The sequence below is a fragment of the Pogona vitticeps genome, chromosome 2 (assembly GCF_051106095.1).
Source record: "Pogona vitticeps strain Pit_001003342236 chromosome 2, PviZW2.1, whole genome shotgun sequence".
Taxonomy (NCBI): Eukaryota; Metazoa; Chordata; class Lepidosauria; order Squamata; family Agamidae; genus Pogona; species Pogona vitticeps.
Window position 1 is genome coordinate 82,340,792 of NC_135784.1, and position 13,933 is coordinate 82,354,724.

The window sequence follows — 13,933 nt, forward strand, 5'->3', positions numbered from 1 at the left end:
GATAGCAGGAAAAAGCCATGCCTACAACCCAGGGAATTGTATGTTGTTCCCTTCCTCCAAGGACAGACTCGCTACCCTTCCCATTTGCCCTTTGCAACATCCCTTCTTCCTGCTGAGCCACACAGACTCTGGTGGGAGCCCCAGAAAGATCTGCTTTCCAGCCCAGCCTTCGCTCAGCCACAGTTACTTACGGAGCTGGTCAAAGTGGGTGTCACTCCCATCACTGCCCAGTACAGCGCACACCAGCCGGGCCTTCAGAAAGGTTGTCCATTTGTTCACCAGGCTCCTCTGTCCACCCATGTCATTCTGGAAGAGAGAGGAAGAGGTTGACCAAAGCATAAGGGGCATCTGCCTTCTGATGCTTCTGCAAGTCCCAGCCTGACATTTAAATCTCTTCCTCTAGTAAGGGTCCCAACCAAACTCACTATGCACTTCTGCCACAGGGAAGATTCGCAGTAGAATCCATGACTCACCAAAGGAGATCAATGAGGTGTAATGTAGAAAGGGCTACAAAGGGGATGAACTTCAAAGCTTTATCACCCAAGGTGAAACAAAGTCCCCCCTGGTCCCTGACAGCACAGCAATTACCACATCCACTAACAGACTGGGATTAATACTGGCATTGGTATTGTGGACCACTGAAGGCATCTGCCCTGATTCAGGGTCCCTTCTCAGCCAAAGCACAGGTTGAATTTTCCCTCTTCCCTGTAAGCCATCACCTGCTTAATAGGTAGCAATCTGTCCAGACCTTGCCTGACCCCAAGCCTAGGGCTCTTTCCTCAACAGACATAGAACTCTCACCCGGCAAATCTGGCCAATGCGGGCAAAGGTCTGCTTTCCCAGTCCCTGGGACCCCTCCACAGCGGTTTCCCGGAAGAAAAAGAAGATCTTGTCATCGTCGGGGTTCTCACTCTCTGGGATCCAGAAGACGTCAATGAACTTGGGCTCTTGGATGACATAGACAGGAAATAAAGTCAGTGCAGGGCAAGGAGAGGGCTATGCTTTTCTGAACTGGGGTTTTAAGATGGCAGATCGGGAAAATGAGGGCAGTGGAAGATGGATGATATATATACTCTTCACTGTCAATCTGCTTTATTCTCTTAATGTCTGAAATCCTGTTGCTCAGTGTAGTAAGTTGCACTAGACTAAGTCCATTGAATCAATGGAAATGTCATGAGCCAATTCCTCCATAAATTGCACTGATTCAAACGTGCCCGCTGTAGTTCTCATTCCAACGAGCGTGTTCTCTTTAGCAGCAGAGACACTCCAGACGAAAACCTTTCTCTTCCTCTGCCCCACCAGGAAGGGAGAATGTCAGACCCCCTGTATGTTACCGGATTACAAGTTCCACTAATCCTCAACAGTACAGTTAATGGGAAGGGTCATTAAGGGATCCTGAAGTCCAATGATATAATAGTATAGTCAAACTTTTCCCATTCCTCTTTTAATTGCGGGTTTGTAGGATTGAATCTGGGATCATCTGCATGCAAAACATGGACCTGAGCACTGAACCATGGTCCTCCTCTATATACTGTACATGGCAGCATGAACTCACCTAGGAGTTCAGCACTGGAAGAAAGGGTTTAATTCTCCTCCCTCCACCACTCTCTGATTAAAGCCACCTCTGAGAACCTCCGCAAAGGAAAAGAAACACAGACAAAGTGTGCCCATTTCCCTCCCTACCCAGAGCAGGCCAAACAGTTCAAGACTGGGTTTAGAGTAGAAAGGCCATAGAGAGAGAGGAAAGGTCATCTCCTAAAAGTGCCATGTCTGTGATTTTCACAGTGGCAAGACAGGTCTGCCTTGTTTAATAAAATGAAGCAAAATAAACAGCTATGCAGACTTTCCTGATTGTACACCATTGTGCCTTGGTCAGCGTGATGGTCAGGGAGTAGAGGGAGCAACCACACAGGTTACTGGCCACTAGGTGGCAGCCATTCCTCATAAGATGCAGTGACTTGAAGGAGACTGCTTAAGAGCCATAAGCATTCCCTGCTATCTTTGGCCAGAACTAACAATCCCGTGATCTTCCAGGGCAAGAAAAGCTCAGCAGGACACGTAAACCATCATCCCTCACAGCTCCCAGTTCAATTCTGGCCAATTCTCTGTACTTCTGGAGCGTTTATCCCACCCCCTCACCACCCCATCACTGACCGTTCAACCACCGGGAGTCGTGCTGCTCGGTACGAATCGAGGGCCGGGAGCCCAGGCTGCGGAAGATGGTGAAATCACGTCCCATCAGGTCAGTGGCCACACCGGAATACAACTCTTCGCCTGGCCATGAAAGCAGGGCATTTATTCAGGATTTCCCCACCACCACCACCACCACCACCAGAACCTCACAGGCCCAAAACAGTATTAAGTTTCCGCAGACTTTTATTCATGCAACAATCTGGGGAACAGATCAGGCAGAGAAAGGGAGACTGACCCCATACAGTCATCCAGTGAGCATCCCACGGACAGAAGGCAGCACTTCTCCAAGTCTCAGCCCGACACTAATCACTGCACCATGCAAGATGATCCTCTATTTATTCCAAAGATTTCCGTGTAGCTTTTTAAAATAAACATTTCCAAGAAGCATTCAAATGTATTTATTTATAGAATTTATTATTTGCTTTGTAATTATAAACTAATCCCAAAGCCAGGCATCCAACACCAATACAACACAATAAAATTTAAAAGTTAAAAAAAAAGGCACAACCTTAGATAATTATAAGTATCATCACACAACACATCCAGTTTAATGACATACCAAGGCGAACAAACAAGTCTTTAGGATCTTACTGAAAGCCTACAGTGATGGTGGGGGAATCAGACTTTCTAAGTTAGAAGGCTTCTTGGCTTCCACAGGCCATGGCCAATCTCGGCTTCAACCAGCTGTGATCCATGCATTGGAGTGTTTTCCAGAGGCACCTTCTTTGATTTCCAAAGAAGGGATCACCTTCCTGCAAAGGTCCTACTGCTTTCTAAAACACAAAAAGCTCCTGCGCAGACTACCGGCCAGAGTGGGGCAGGTGCCATGTCTGGAGTCTTGCCAAGCAGATGCTGGAATCCAGAAGGGCAGGCACGGCCACTGCACCAGTAGGCGCCGTGGTGTCCTCAGCGCATGGTAACACAAGGTCAGAGGGAAAGCAGTCTTCCCTCACCATAGACACAAAAAGTCTCTGAGAGAAAAGCTGGGAAAGATCTGCTGAAATTTGGGTCCTGTAGTCTTTAGCCTGCTCGGATCAGGGTGGTGCCAAAGTGGTGAGGGAAAAAACATATTCCTTTCTCAAGTGCGAAGCATTGTAAGGAATGTCTATGGGTCATTGAGGCAGAAAGACTGTGTATATCGTGGGGACATCCCACAACATCAGAGCTGGCACAGCCTTTAGACAATGAGGCAAACTGCCTCAGGCCGTAGATACCAGGTAGATGGAAATGTAATTCCCGGACCATTCCTAATCCTGAGTTCCTTGGCCAAGGCTGTGTGTTACATGGCCTGTGTTGCATCCCTTTAACATGTCTGCTGCTCTTAGAGGTCATGCAGGACGTTGTTCCACAAACAATGCTGAAGTAAGGCTCAACGGCCAGCCCAGTTTGTTTCTCTTTCAGGCCTGGAGGGCCACTTTGACTTTTGCCCCAGGAAGCAAAATATCTTTCAGCCAGACCTATCTGTAACATGGTTAGTGACAGTCTGGGGATCTGGTCCCTTACCTGCAAACACGGAGGCAGCCATGTGACGTGGGTCATAGGGGCTCTTCCCTTTGCCATCCTCCAGGCTCTTGAGGTCCAGTTTGAACACAGAGTCCTGGAGGAGAGAAGTAAACAAATGTGTTGGCAAAAGGAACCTGCGCTCGGGGCTTTCATGATTCTCCGGCCCAGCTTTAGCATCGGCCTCAACTCACGGCTCACCCCCCTTTCCCTGCAGCCACCTCTGGCCCTGAGGAACTGTTGAGCAGCAGAACTTACCTCTGCACGCTGGCCAACTTCTACGAAGCCACAAATGGGGTGGAAGGCTCCAGTGCCACAGGCATATAGGTGGGTGCGGTTGTGGAGGTGCAGAATCTTGACAAAGTTCATGCACTCGGCCTGCAAAACAAAACAGTGCTTGTCGTAGAACAAGTGCCAAGAGGTCCCCTTCTGACTCAGTGAAATTCTGAAACAAGATGGATAGATAACGGTCAACAAAATACAGAGGTCCAGCCTCATGAGGAAAGCCTTATAAGGCTGTGCCTTAACCAAGCCCTCTGAGGAAAGGCTGAAAGAATTGGGCATGTTTAGCCCTGAGAAAAGAAGACTGAGGGGAGATATCAGAGCATTTTTCAAATATTTGAAAAACTGTCATGGGGGGCAGGATCTGTTCTCGATCATCCCAGACTACAGGGCATGCAACAATGGGCTCAAGTTACAGGAAGCCTGATTTCTGTTGAGTAAAACTTCCTAACTGTTAGAGTAGTGCCACAATGGAGCCAATTACCTTAAGGGGTGATGAACGCTCCAATGCTTGGAGGCATTCAAGAGAAACTTAGACAACCATCAGTCAGATCTGCTTTGATTTGCATTCCTGCATTGGGCAGGAGGGTTGGACTCTATGGCCCTTCCAGGCCCCTTCCAACTTAATGGTTCTAGTGAGACATAAGGGAATGACCAGAAATAGAGCCAAGGGTTCAGAGGGCTGTCAGTAATAAGGGAGCTGAGAGTGAAGATGATTTCCCCATCACAAACTATGGCATTCCACGGCACGGCCCCCATGTTCTTTGTGTCCAAATTCTTATTTCAGATGTGCCTCTCTGCCTGCCAGAAAGAACGTCCTGTGAGGCAGGCAAAACGGAGGACAGAGGAAGAGAGGCCGTAGCCAGGTGCAAAGCAAAGCACGCACACTTGATGCCTCCCTAAGCACTGGCATTTGCTGGATCTGTGCTTTCCTTGCTCCCGGACATCCTCCCCTTACATTGCTGAAATGCCAGAACTTGTGGGAGCCTCTGTTTGCATTCAGGACTAGGCTGCTCTTTTCCTCTCTAGGTGGGAAGGAATGGGGATGCCTTGGCAGCCATGGCTGGGGGGAGCTATTGTCCAATTTATCTCCAGCATCTCCCAGCAGAGGGCGCCGCAGGAAGCAACAGTCCTACCAAACTGGAGCTGTGTAACGACTAAGGGGTGTGTTGTGTGTGTGTGTGTGTCAAAGAGAGATGGGGCCAGAGATGTCGTGCCTTTCACCAAAAGGTACAAAGATCCTGGTTCAGCTGCCCCACAGGATTCTTGTTCCTGCAAAATATGATTTGTAGGCAGCCCTCCCCCTGTCCCAACACCCAGAACCTCTCATAAGATGAACATCTGTTTGGATGTTGAATGCAATTAGGCACCAGCAGATCAATCCTGCCTGGGCAGCTCGTTAAAAAGTAGCTGATTATTTAAATGTCTGGAATAACTCAGGCAGAAGTGAAGCTTCCTCCTTGATGAATGGGCAGTATAGTGTACATGAGGAGGGAGGGAGAAGCTCCGAGATACTGCGGCTGGGGAAGAAGAAAGTCTGGGCTTTGTCCAGCACCAGCGGGCAGGCATCAGGCAAAGGCAGGAGTGGTCACAGAGCACTTTCCCCACTTGGCCTCTTTTGCTGAGACCAAGCAAGCGGCCAAGGCAAATAGGGGCTGAAGGGGGATGAATGGAAGGCTCCCCAAGGACCAGCTTCACACGCGGCCCTGATTGACAAAGGCAAACAAGCCTGGGTGACATAGAAGGTTGACAGCAGGCAAACAGATGGGCGGGAGAAGAGGCCAGAGCCAGAGGGAGTGGAAGTCTGCAGGACACGTGGAGGGTTGCCAGACGATCCAGAAAGCCAGCACTCCAGCTACCTATTGGTGGGATTCACCATTCAGCTTTGGACACAGACTTTTGATTCAGTCAAAACCAGCAATCCTTGTGTCACATTCCCTTTTCTCACCCTTCAAGATAACCTCTTCTTGGCTTCAATCTGACATCATGCTCACAAATGTGCCCTAGTGCAAGAGGACTTTCTTCCCCTCTTCCTTGCAGCCCTCCTCACCACCTGGCATAGGTTTTGAGGATGCACCATGTGTTTGTTTGTGTGTATATATATACACAGAACAGCGGAAGGGGTTCACCTTGTTCTGTTTCTGCTGATGGGAGCAGTTCCCTCCGTAGGATGACAGCACTGGATCTCACAATTGTTTCCCCATCTCTCTGTCTATACAAGCTATCTCTCTCTCACACACACACATACACAGAGACATACAAATAATTATCTAGATATGTCGGCTTCATTTCCCCCGCCCCACCCTTGGGCTGCTATTATAATCATAAATAGCAACAGCAATAATTATGAAGATCTTGAATTACCTCCATATGCCCATGATTAACTTGACAAACACTGCCTCCTCAAATACATATGTATGTATTTTGGGGGAAGAGACTGGAATGGGGCTGTAAGGATGGTTAATTATCCCGTCTACCCCACAGCCCATTCCTCCATCAACTTACATGAAAGGGTTCAAGTTTTCTATATCCAGAGTCAATAACATGAAGGCAAGGATAATTGGGAACACCCTCTAAAATCAGCTTTACTACTTCTCCCCTCTTCTGGCAGCCTGCAACCACAAGCGCAGAACTCAACATCCAATTGTGACCTCACCCTTGTTTCTGCTCTGTGGTCCACAACCCCCATATAGAGAAACCATCCACATCTTAGCCTTTTCTCTGAAGTCACTAACTGTGACACCTGATAGCCAGCATTCTTGTTTAGGTGGGGAACCAACCCAAAAGCAGGGGCCATGCTCAGTACAAAGGCCTTGGCTTCCCTTACGTAGCTGCAGAACTAATGGGAAAAGGGAAATGAGCCTGATGTAAGCGCTGATGGGTCACTGTCTCATGCGCAGGCTAGAGGTTCCAGTCCTGCTATCTCAACAGCTAGTTATGCGCCACTGAGGTTCTGATGTATTCCTCCAGCCATCTATCACAGAGACGATATATCCTGGGGAAAGATAATGTGGCAAAGGGTACATAGTGCAGGAACGTACTGCGCGTGTCTGTTATCTACCTTCAAATTGGAACTGATTTTGAGCAACCCTAGTAGGTCTTTAAAAGTATGCAAGGAGTTGTTTTACCACGCCCACTCCCATCCTGTAGGGGGTCTTCTTAGTCTGTCCCTCTATTAAGTACATCACAAAGGGTATCACATAGGCATGCTGGTACCATCCACTTTGACTTGAACTTTTTGTCTTCAAATATAGAAACCGATTCTTTTGATTCAAACTTTGAACTAACTTTAACAAGCTGATTTGTAGTCCTTCCACTTTGATTTGCATCTGAATATTTGCAGTTTTTGTAGGTTTCTGTATGGGTCTAAACAGTGAAAAAACATGAACATGAGGGAAATAATCTGACTTGAGATGGGGCTGCACACGATTCAGTGCCATCAACTACTGCTTCATTTCCTCTGTGCAAGCAAACCTATCACCAGTTTCCTGCATCCCTTCCCCACCAGGAACTATCTATTTTATTCAACAAAAACGTTTATTGAAGGGTGAAGGTATATACCCCTTTAGCATCTTCACTGTCCCAGTGAGCAGAATACAGTAGTTGATTGCTGCATTGTGCTTTAGGTTTGCCCCAATCCTCTCTGGAACACAGGCATACACAGCAAACAAAATAAAAATAAAAAAACACAAAGTGCTACAAAATAAAAGATAGTAGGAGGCTTTTAAAAAGTGAAGTAGAAAATGGAGAGAGGGGAAGGGTACTTTAGGTGCTATATCTAGTGCTAATGCCATCTAGTCCACTTAAAACCTGCATGAGTCTCAAGATCACTAAACAATTCACACACTGAGGGACTCTATTGATTAGATTTTAAAATGTAATGCAAAATGCAATTTGCAGCTACCCTAGAAGAACAGAAGAAAAAAGAGTATTCAATGCATCCCAATGCCACTGAAAATGAAAGCGATACAAATACCAATCTTTAGTAGACTGACATTCACTTTCACCCTGACAAAACACAAAATGGCCACTAACATGTATCTGTGTCTCCTACGGAGCTCCACGATCGGGGTTAGCAGGAGAGCTCAGGCTTTTCAATGGTACTTAAGTTGTTGCTCTCCTGGTTCTGTTAAATCATTACTTTCTTTTCCTGAGTAAGACTTGCTAGTGGCAAGAGGTTTTTTTAATGTGTTTGCTTTTAAACCAAAGCATCCAAGCAATATTCAGCATTCTAGAGAGACTTGATTCAATCTGAGCACCACTGTGGGCTTCCGCCTTTCACTTCATATCAGTTCAGAAACGAACGAATACCCCCAGTTTGCTTCAGATTCTGAATAATTGCTGAAGCTGAAGCATACCTTTAAGAAAGAGGTAATCAGGAAGCAACTTTGGGCTCCATGTGCTATGAACGGGGTTAGGCCCCTTCAATGACAGAATGTGTGTTCCATAAGCCAAACAGCCCTGGGTTCAGTCCCTGGTGTCTCTAGAGAAGACTGGGAAAGATCCCTGCTTGAAACTTTGCAAAGACACTGCCAGCCAGTGTAGAATGCAGAGGGCAAACATGTCCTTCTCCAGACTTTGTTAAGACTGGAGGTCCCATCATACTTCACCGCTGGCTCTCCTGCCTAAGGCTGATGGATGCTGCAGTCCAGAAACATCTGGAGGGCCAAACACCACTTGTGTTAGCACTCCTGAGCAGTATGGACCAGATGTCTGGCTTGACAGAAAGTGAGCTCCTGAGCAAAACCAATGATAAAGTAGGTCTTCAGATTTCCATAGAAAAGACCAAATCTGTTAAACCTACTGGGGTAGAAGGAGGTGCAGCAGATTTAATTAACTTTCAAGTCAAAGGCAGTAGCAGAACAAGATGAAGGGTGAGCTGCCTTCCCTCCCCCTTGTGCGCAATGCACTCCGGTCCACCGTGTCTACCAACCTATAATCTGCCCCGTTCCATCCACCCCAGCTCCCACTGTTCGCTTTAATCCACACCTCGAGCTCCTCTAGAGTGGCAAGCCTCTTAGCGCCAACTTCTCTTTTTGCCTTTTAATTTAAATCAAAGGTGTGTGATCTCCTAGGTTATGCTCCCTTAATGCTTAATCCAGGCTGCAGTGGGCAGTCTGTAGAGCTGAATTTAAATAAACTGCAGCTATAGAGAAAGCTGAGCTCCAAAGCGGTTGACCCAGTCCCCAGTCCCATGAGGGCCAGCTTGCCTCTTTGCTACAGGCAGCAGGGCTACCGGCGCCGAAATGAGCACACCAGGGTGGTGGCACAGACTCATGTTCCACACAGCTCAAGACAACCTGGGATTTTTGCCCTAATCTGGTGATAATTACTCTGGCTCTGGCTCATCTGCATAACAAAAGGGGTTGTCTCTGTTATTCATTCCCTTTCTTTGCAGGGAAGATTTGCCCTCAGCCTGGCACTCTGTAGCTGCAGTTGCTTTAAAGCACAAGGGAAACACAGTTTGGGAGAATCTTCCCACACTTGCAGCCTGATTTGCTTAATGCAGAGCCAATATCCTCTTATGGAAAGGGCAGAAGAGAGTGGTGCCCACCTTGTCATCAACTGCACCACGATCAGCTAGGGCCAGCCCTGCTAATAGGCAGAGTGAGGCAGCCATCTCAGGCAGCAGACAAGGGATATCAAACAGTCAGCATGTACATTTGTAATTACTCTTATTTTTAAAGAATAATTGTACAATACAGGAATTGTACAACTGGGGATAGATGTTTATGAAATGGTCAGCCTTGTGTGCAAACCATTTGGATGGCATCAACTAAAGGTGCCTTAACTTAGGGTTAGGGTGGGAGCTACTCTGCTTCAGGCCGCAAAAGGTCCTTGGTTTAGTCCCTACTCTGGATTTTAACACTTCTAGGCTCTCTCTCTCTCTCTCACATGTGTGTGTGTGTGTGTGTGTGTGTGTGTGTGGGTGGGTGGGTGGGTGGGTGGGTGTGAACAGCTTCATTTCTGAGTCTCTCTCTCTCACACTCACTCACTCACACACACACACACTCACAAAGAGAGAGAGAGAGAGCCCTCCTCTGGAGCAGTTGCTGGGGTCTGATCCCCTTGCAGAGCATATCCTCTCTGGCAGTTTTCAAGTAAACAAGGCAGGGGACCTGTCACATCCCTCTCATCGCTCTTGAGCCCAGGAAGACAAACAATCTTGGGGTCCTTTGTTTTCCTGCCCTTTTGCCCTGATGAACAAAGCAGGCTGAATATGGAGAGCTGTTGACAGGGGGGAGAAATACGAGATGAGCATCCCTGGCAGAAAGAAATGCCTCGGCACAGCCTCCTCTCAGCCAGTCTCAGCTTCCAGGGCACTTCCTTTATAATGGACTTTTGCTCACTGGAGCATAGAGGGTGCTCTTTTTCTCTCCGGGCCTCCCCACCAGGGCAATAGTTCTTATGTCTGAAAAAAGCTGGCTGTGGGGGTGAGAGGGGTGGTTTCACAGTATGGCAGTAAATCCAGGGTTCAGCTCTTGGTCCTCCAGTGGATCAGCCAGGATGTCTCTGAGTTGGCAGACTATCCTGCAAAAGGAATGAAGCCCCCCCCCACACCCACACACCCAGCACAGCTGATTGTGGGCAAGTAACCAATGCAAAAGCCCTTGAAAGTGCTTGGGCTGGATTCCTGGATAGGTAGGTGAACTAGACGGCACCTAGACCACACCCCAGAGGTATCTTTTTCTTTGTTTTTTAATCTTCATCATCATTATCCTTCACGTCCCAATTTTCTTTCAAGTGGCTCAAGGAGGGGTACACAGCCCACCTTCACATTTTAATCCTCACAACACAGCCCTGTAAATTAAGATAGGTTACATCAGGCTGAGAGGCTGGCTCAAGGACCAGGAGGCTTCAAACCCATCCCTGCCCAGCCTTTTAACCACTTTGTATATCAAGTTGGCTTCAGCTAATCAGTGTCTTGTCTCATGTCTGTTTTTTTGACACAGAATTGTAGTCTTTCTTCTTCTTGGTTCTTTTTAGTTATTCAATTGTACTGTTGCTATTGTTGTTTTGAACAGAGCACATCTGATGGGGATAGAGGGAAAGGAGAAATGAGCATTTCCTCTCTATGTATACTGTCAAGAAACTGCTCCATAAAACATTGGTAAAAGAAGGCACACTGTGTGCCACAGGGCAATGTGTGTGCTGACACTGCTTCTGGCTGCCCCCATGACCAGCTAAAAACCCTTAGATCCTAGTGATCTTGGACTAATCATTCACCACTCTAGCCCTGATCTAGCCCTCGACACAGAAGAAGGCCTGCAGACCAGTGGAACAGAGCTCACGAATTCAATCCCCACTATCTTCAAGTAACAACAGGAGGAACACTCTCAGAAACCATGGACAGTCAGTGGCAGTGAAGACCAGGTGCCTTCTTAGTGCCACCCACCCGATGCACTGCCATAGAACTCCTGTTAAGAACATAAAAACAAGAAGAGCCCTGGTGGATGAGGCCATGGATGGGCCCACCTGGTCCAGCTTCTGGTATCTCACAGTGGCTCCACCAGATGCCTCTGGGAGCACACGAGACAACTTAGAGGCCTGTCTCCTGACACCCTTCCCCTGCATCTGGCATTTGGAGAGACCTTCCTTTTAAGCCTGGAGATTTTATACATCCCCATCATGGCTCGTAACATGCAATTGACTTTTCCTCCAGAAATCTGTCCAATCCACTTTTATAGGCATCTAGGCCAGATGCTATCACCATATCCTGTGGCAAGGAGTTCCTCAGACTAACAACATGCTGTTGTCCCCAACCAGCCAAGTCCATGGTGATGATGAGTGGATCTGAGCATTGCCATTTAACCCATCTGGATGCTACCAGGTAGGGGGAACGATGGTGTTAGACATTACAAAAGAAAATGGACTGATGGTCCCTAACTTAGGCAGGTTCTTATCAAAGCTTTGGAGGCCACTACGATCATAATGATATTCCTAACTCTTGTTCACAGTGAAAATGCTGCTTACTTATTGCCTGTGTGCTGCACATCCACCCTTCTGGCGGCTCTCCGATCTTGGCTACTGCCCATCATACAAATCATTAACCATGGCAGTGAAGTTATCATGACCACATCAGACTCTTCCACAGGCTTCAATAACAGGTCAAAGTGCCAACACCTATTGACAACAGCACACACCACACTAGAGTCCTTGTATGGACAGCAGCCCTCCCAACCCACAGCACGTCACTGGAAGGGGAGGAAGCCAGCTGGGGTAACGAAGTCTCACCTCTCTTTAAGCCTTGAAAGGGGCCAGCCATGTGACCCATACTAGCCACACCACTTTCACACCAAGTATGAAGGTGGCATTGGGTGGCACATTTTGGAATAGAGTATAGAAATCAGGGGTACTGAAAGAGCACAGTTAGTCCTCCAAATTACAGCCATGGCCTATGCTCTAAAGCCCTTAAGCCTTGTCGGCCACTTCACCCTAGCTGGAACATGGCTGTCCTTGCGTATACCCTTCCATCAAATGTTGTTGGACTACAGCTCCCATTAGCTCTAGCCTGCATAGCCAGTGGTGAAGTATGGCAGAGCTGAAGTCTGGCAACTGCTAGTGGCCCACAGGTAGCAAGCCCTTAACTCAGAGAGTGGGCATATAAAGCTATTCTAGGGCTTGAAATAGCAATACAGCAGAGATTACCAAGTTTCCAAGAAGGGTGTGGGGTGTGTGTGTGTGTGTGCGTGTGTGTGTGTGTGTGTAGGATACTGATTCTGGAGAGACAGCGTGTGTCCTGTGCATCCTGATGCTACTCAGTCTGTGCTGTTCCAAAAAATCTCAAGTAGAAGGATGGTGGTGATTTTCTTGGTGGGCTTGTTATTTTCAGGCTTGACCCAGAGCTGCTCCCTTTCTGGACAACCTGTATGAATTATAGCCAAGGTGCCCGAGACCTTTCCTGCTGCTCGCCCACAGCTATCAAGGAACAAAATCTAAATGTGTCCTGGTTCATCTCTGCTCCTGCCAAAATGGTGGGAACCTTTGCCTTATCTCCTAAAAGGTCAAGACGGGTCACAACTCAGCTGGAATCTCTAAGTACACCAACCCCTTCTTCCACAGTGACATGACTCCCACCAACCTTCACAGGGCCTCACCGGGCTGGGACCTGATGGTTGGTTTGCAAGGCAGACAGAGGGCAGAGAAAACCTGTGTTTGGAGTAAGAGGACTCTTGCCTGCGAGATGCTCAACAGATCCTTAAATGCAGCAGAAGACTTGGCTCGTTGGTGAAAGGTCTCAAGCTAGTCTCTCTCGGAACACCATAGGACAACAACAGAACTATCTGGCTGTTGGTCTGTTTCCTCTGGAAGTAACTGGCTTGCCTCACATTCCCCAGTAACTCCTACTGTCCCTTAACTTTGCACCCAGGTTCCTATCATAAGCTGAGAAAGGCATGGTCGTCCTCTTTCCTGTCCAAATAGGTCACTTACATTGATGTCTTTGCCAGCCCAGTTGCATTCCTCCCTCCACTCCACGGGTGCTGGCCAGTAAATCTGTAAAAGAAAAAAATGAGGCAGATCATTAGCATGTGCATCCAGGCACAAACATCCACATCCACACAGAGCAAATCTACTAGGGCAGCCATCCATCACAGTTTAAGTTAGCCCAATGCTATCAAAGCACCGGTGGAAAAGAACTTCAGCTGTAAGATAATGCTGCTGCTTTCCTTTTGTCACGGCTCACTGTTTCCCTGCTATTTAAGCCCTGAGTGTCTTCCAGCATGGAATGTGAAACAAAGGCTGAGCCGGGCATCATGTCTGCTGATGATGATCTGCAAGGTCAGAAATCCAAGAATGGGACTAAGCCGAAAATGCCTTGCATATCATAGGCACCATTTAACTGATTTGCTCAGATGAGTGACTGATTGACTCATTGAAATATTTATGGACCACCTTTTGCTCACAGAGCACGGCAAAATGGCGTACAAAACACATAGGTAAATATCTGAAAATGTAC

The 13,933-nt window shown here is 47.6% G+C and overlaps 1 protein-coding gene across 3 annotated transcripts in view; it reads right to left on the minus strand.

Moving 5' to 3' along the window:
* Positions 1-13,933, minus strand: part of SEMA3B (semaphorin 3B) — a 67,963-nt gene that overhangs the window by 17,593 nt on the left and 36,437 nt on the right. For all 3 annotated transcript variants that reach the window (XM_072989843.2, XM_072989842.2, XM_072989844.2), the window contains exons 4-9: positions 13,408-13,470; positions 3,952-4,071; positions 3,697-3,790; positions 2,155-2,274; positions 802-947; positions 192-306 (exon numbers count right to left, since the gene is read on the minus strand). In XM_072989843.2, coding sequence (XP_072845944.2) covers positions 192-306; positions 802-947; positions 2,155-2,274; positions 3,697-3,790; positions 3,952-4,071; positions 13,408-13,470 — 658 coding nt within the window. The remainder of the gene's footprint in view (positions 1-191; positions 307-801; positions 948-2,154; positions 2,275-3,696; positions 3,791-3,951; positions 4,072-13,407; positions 13,471-13,933) is intronic.